Source organism: Candoia aspera, chromosome 7 (genome assembly GCF_035149785.1).
Source record: "Candoia aspera isolate rCanAsp1 chromosome 7, rCanAsp1.hap2, whole genome shotgun sequence".
Lineage (NCBI taxonomy): Eukaryota > Metazoa > Chordata > Lepidosauria > Squamata > Boidae > Candoia > Candoia aspera.
Window position 1 is genome coordinate 36,981,618 of NC_086159.1, and position 5,641 is coordinate 36,987,258.

The 5,641-nt window shown below is 46.6% G+C and overlaps 1 protein-coding gene across 1 annotated transcript; it reads right to left on the reverse strand.

The window, feature by feature from the left end:
* Positions 1 to 269: 269 nt before the first annotated feature.
* On the reverse strand, positions 270 to 4,152 carry SOCS2 (suppressor of cytokine signaling 2). The gene is made up of 3 exons (XM_063308876.1): positions 3,949 to 4,152; positions 3,454 to 3,698; positions 270 to 1,615 (listed from the first exon to the last, which is right to left on the reverse strand). The coding sequence occupies exons 2-3, from the start codon at positions 3,584 to 3,586 to the stop codon at positions 1,158 to 1,160; spliced, it is 591 nt and encodes a 196-aa protein (XP_063164946.1). The 5' UTR covers positions 3,587 to 3,698; positions 3,949 to 4,152; the 3' UTR covers positions 270 to 1,157.
* Between the last annotated feature and the right edge of the window lie 1,489 nt (positions 4,153 to 5,641).

The window sequence follows — 5,641 nt, forward strand, 5'->3', positions numbered from 1 at the left end:
CTAGAAACCAGGAAACTCTGAGTTCTAGTCACACATTAGGCGTGAAGCCAACTGGCTGATCTTGGGCCAGTCACTCTCTTTCAGCCCTAGGAAGCAGGCAATGGTAAACCACTTCCGGAAAACCTTACCAAGAAAACTCCAGGACTAGTCAGGCAGTTGCCAGGAGTCAACACTGACCTGAAGGCATACACAAAAAAGTTTCATGTAATATTCATAAGCAGGAAGAACTGCTAGGTAAGTTTTTAATAAGAAAACACTCGGTGCTGTAATATTGGAAAATAAAAGCTTGCTATTTATTAATATGCAAATTATAATTAAGAATGTGCAAAATACATAATCAGGAGCATCAGACTCATCTAACACCAGACAGTGAATCTCACCAGCCTCTTCTATGCCAGTCTTTTATGCTAGCTGGAAATTTATTGCTCAAAATGTATGTTCCCTTTGTAACCTTCATAAAAAGGTTACAGTGACCTAAATGCAGAGATGTTAGCCATTTGCTGCATGGAATCCAGGTGCCTACCCTCCCCTTAGCCCTTCTGATATGAGGGAAGCATTACCACTGTAAATGGTCACTAGGAATCAGTGAGTCCTCCTTAATCTTTCAGTACTGATTGCAATATGCCTTCTGAATGAGGACCATGGATAACTTTAATGTACCTGCGGTATCACTGACTGGCCCACATTATTCAGAAGTGATTTTGAAGGGCAACCACATCCTTTGAATTGGGATTTAGTAATATTTCATAGGCTGGCTTTCTATAAGAGAACCATTCAAGTGGTAGACCCATAACGATGCAGGACTGCCTCATTTATGTTAAGAAAAAACTGAGTGCATAGATGTCAAAGAGCAGTGAACCTTCCTCTTGTATGCACTTGTTCCCACCGCAGTACACATGCCCTCAGCTACTTTTCTCAAAATGACCTTTAAATAATGGCCTTCCCAAAGAAGCATCAGGGAGCTTACTGTGCACAACAGTTTTGACAGTGGAACACTAAATCCAAGTCCCCCCACTTACACAAACATACATACACAATAACATACCTTTACTATTTTCACATTACTATTTTCACAATATTTTCATGCAGCTGAAGATTTTGATTTCTTACAAATTGTATTCAGGATCTGTTTTCTTAAAATGAGGCTGAGTAGATGCTTATACCTGATATCGATATTCTTTTAAGAATTCCTTCAGTCTTGTTGGTAAAGGAAGCTCCTGGATTTCATTTGTGTATCTGTTTATTGCTACTCTACACTGGTGCTGTAGAGATAGAGCTGAATGATAGAGAGGTTTATTCAAATAAAGATGGACTGTTCCATTGGAAGGTACGTCAGAGACCATTCTTCTACCCTTGCACATAAGGACATAATATTCAATCAGGTGAACCACACTGTCAAACTGCTGGAGTCTTGATCGGATACAGATAACAGAATCCAGACAGAATTTACCATCTTGAAATTCTATTCGTAAGTTGGTAGGACCTGCTGAGGTTTTGACTGAAATAGTAAGTAAATACTCTGAATGAGAGCTGTCTCTGACCAAGAAAGTCCCTTCAGATGTATCTTGTAATCTTTCCTTTGCTTCTGCAACACTCATGTTTCCCCAATACCATCCTAATAGAAGAGGAAACAAAATGTGTTAAGTATCTTCAGCATATTTTTGGCAGAATACCACTAGAAGCAGAGGGTAGTCCAGTGCCAAGTAGTTGTCTGCGCTGGAGAATATTGATAAAAGTCATCACAATCAATGCATCAAACCCCAGTGATTAAAACCACTTAATACTACTTCCTGGGTGCCCTTGAATAACTAATGCAGTTTCTCACTTCTACTTTCTGCTTTGTGAAACATGAATATGAGCCCCACAAGGCCAGAAAAGGTACCTTGCAAAATGCAATCTTACATGCATTTATTTCAGAGTAAATCCCATTAAACTTCATAGGGTTCATTTCTGAACCAATATACTTAGAATTGTACTGAAAAAGTGCTATATAGATGTCAGCAGGAGTTAAGGCTGCCCCATTTTGCAACAGAGTCTTATTTTATTAACAATTCTGCTAAGCAAAAACAAAACAACACTTCAGCCCAACTCACCTCACAGGGTTGTTGTTGTGGGAAAAATAGGAGGAGGAAGGGGTATTGGTTATGTTTGCCGCCTTGAGTTATTTATAAAAATAATAAAGGCGGGATAGAAAATAAAATAAAATAATAAAATAATAAAATAAAATAAAATAAAATAAATAACCTGAAACAAAGAACAGTAAGAGAAGATACCTTTCATTTAATAATTAAAGTAGTCTTTCCAAGGTGGTTGTCCCCACATGCATTAAAATACAACTCCTAGGATCCCCTGGCAGAACTGGATCCCCCCCTTTTTTGCTATCTATAACACTATAGTAATAGTTAATACTAATGATTTCTTTGCCTTTGCAGTACAACCAATTTATTCTCAGAGCTAAATACAATTACCGAGACCAAGTAGGAAAACTGTAATGAAATTGTGACATCTCTTTTTAAAAGTGTTATGTAAAAAATAGAAATAAATTAAAAAATAAAAAGTCTAGGGTGAATGAAGCTAAACACTTTACAAAGAATTATTAGTATGAGAATTTTTGCTCACTTGCTCTTCTGAACCAACTGACCTGTTTCTATTAACAGCAGAGATGTTTTCCTAGGGGACTTAAGTAACTCTAGATTTACTCCTAAATCTGCCCTACATTTTACTAGTCCCTAATTCTGAGGTGCTATTACTAGTGGAAGAAACAAGTTCAGGATTATACAATGTATGAGCTAATGAATACATAATTGCGTTGGCTAATCTGAAATGTGGAAATCCAAGACAGGATGAAGTTGCAGCGGAGCGCTCCGATATACATGTCAAGTCTGACTTGTTCCTTCCTTCTTATCCCCAAAGCCTGAAACTATCATTATATTCCAGCATAAAGGATGTTCTGCCTTCTTTGTGCGAGTTACTTTAACGCGGGAATGATCATTAAAGAAAAGCTGAAAACCCACCGCAGCTTCCAAACGCAAGAAACGAACGACGTATTTAAAACTAGTGTCAAGGAATCACCTGTAGAAAAGTCGCTAACCCTGCCGATTTCCGGGGAAGTAAAACATTCGTTTTGCGGAATAATTTGGGTTCAACCCATCGTCCTTTCACTCTCGAAGCGTGATCCTTTGAGTCGTCTGCAACCTTGTCCTCCAGTTTCAGATTCCTCAGGGCGCCCGCTTATGGAGCTCCACCTCTCTAAGACTCCGTGGCCAGGGTCTTCATTTTCCCCCCACAACCCCATCAGCACTGGGGGTGCTGAACAACAGAATAACTCCAGTGCTTAAGGACGTTGCATGCAGGGAGCGGACAAGCCAACTATTTTTTCCTCCACGGGTCAATCCAACCTGGGGTACCCATTCACATGTCCCCGTTCCCCAGCGTTTCCCACGCTTGGCTTACCCGCGCATCTCAACTCCCGCAGGGCAGAGTCCAAGCGCTCCCCTTCAGCAGGCTCCGCCGCGGCTCTTCCAGCCTCCCAATGGGCCCCAGCCCTGTCGGTGCCATCCGGGGATTCGGCCCAGCGCAGGGTCATTTGGGGGCAGAGACCACCGCGTGAGAAGGAAAGCACGGAGCACCGTGCCCTTAACGGAGGTCCTGGCGGCCGTCCCAGCCCATCTGACTCCCGCCCGCAGCAACCTGCAGCTCTGCAAGAGAGGAGAGACGAGGAGAGCCGGGGCCCGGCAAGAGGCTCCGTCGAAATGCGCCGCTCCGAACGTTTACCTACGGAGCACCCCGCGGAAAGGAGATCCCGTTTCTGAAGAGAGTCCGCTTTTCTTTGCCTCCCTCCTATTGTTTTGTGCCTGACTTCCCCATTGCGCGCGAGGAGCAGCAGCCGCCGCCGGGAAAGCGCCTCACCCGGCCGCCACCTGGCCCGGGATTTCGAGGATGGCTTACTGGCTGCCTCCAAGGTGCGCGCCTTTCTCCTCCCTTCCTCTGCACGCAGAGTGGCTGCTATCTAGGAAATAATCGGTGGGCAGCCCCGGGGCTAAGAGTCGTGTGCGCTCGGCCAAACTCTTACCTTCGGCCTCGCCAGCGAAGGCGGCAGAACCCAGAAGGCGGGGGTATGTCTTTAGCGCGGCGCTTTTAAAAGGAGAGACCGTAGGAAGCTCGCTACGGCGGTCAGCCCCGCTTTGTTGCGGAGCAAGGAGAGAGAGAGGAGAGAAGGAAGAGCCAACGGCAAAGGCAACCGCTGCATCAGCTGCTTGAGGGAGAGGGCGGGCGGGCGGCTGCCTTGCTGGCGAGCTCAGGTTATGCTCTGCAAGAGCTGCTCCTACAACTCGGGGCAGGAAATATCCATGTGACGCGTGGACGCCAAGCAAACAAGAGCGGGGAGCCGCGGCCGGCGGGAGAGATTTTCTGCCTGGCGCGCGCCGATACCGAAACAACTCAGAAAGCGGGGTGACGCGGGCGCGTGTCATGACTGGGATTAATAATGGCGAGGCAGGCATTGCCCCCGTCTTTCCTCCTTTTCCATCTCAGATAGGCTGAGCAAGCTACTGCTCAGTGCGGGGGTGGAGGAACAGGCAGGTTTCTCGTGCTTACAGTGAGATATCTGGACGCCCCCCCCGCTTGCCCCCCTCCCCGAACACATTGTAAGCGATCTCGACGTTGCCTCTGGGTGCCTCCCACGCTGCCCGGCCGTTTTCTCTCCCCGCGGTCTGGTTGCTTTGTATTTTTACTCGCGGACCTGTAAAAATGCAAAGGCCGCTTTCCAAGAACTTTCCAGGAATCGCGTCACGTGACGGCCGGGCTCCCGCGCCTCCGCTTGAAATGGGGCTGTCGTGTTGCAGCCGCTCCTTCCTTCCTCGCTGGCTCGCCCCACGCCTTTCTTCGCCGGAGGGGAAGTGGGTGCGCTTGCACAAGTAAACGGCCGTCGTCCTGAGCAGCGTCTTTGTCGCCGGAAAACGGGGAAGGCAGCCTCCGCTGAGCCTCTTTACGGAGCGACGCGGCTGGGCGCACGGATGGCCCCTGGTGCTTAAGGGCTGCAAGGAAGGCTCGGGGTCTGCGACGCTTATTCCTCCAGGATAGAGAACGTGAGAAGGGCGTACGCCGCTCGTGGCGTGGGCACTCCAGGCGCAAGGGGGCCTATCCTAGAAGGGCGGACGAGGCTCTTGAATTTCGATGCTGCCCAACCGTCAGTGCCTGGGAGCGGTTTACCACCTAATGCAACAGTATCCTCAGCCGTTTCCAGACCGTATAAGATTAGCATGTGGCGATGCGTTCCTTCGAAGCAAAAGATTAGGCCTGAAATAACCTTGGAGATTGGTCGAACCCAAAGCTAGGCTTGCCCAGGAATATTTCTGCTAATCCAGCATTTAGGTTAAATTGTAGCTGTGTAACAGGCCTTTTCAGGATTAAATTTGATGCTGACTGTAGATCCTGGCTATTGACCAGAGAAGGAATGGGGTTAATGCATATTATTGCTATGACAAGGGGCTTGAAATGGGCAGCATTTTAAATACGCAGTATGTATTTGGTTACTTTGTACAAGTAAATCCTATTTAACACAATGGAGTAACTATATAACCCATAATTTTGGGTGGTGATGACCAAGATTGTTATATTGCCTAATATTTCTGAACAAAAT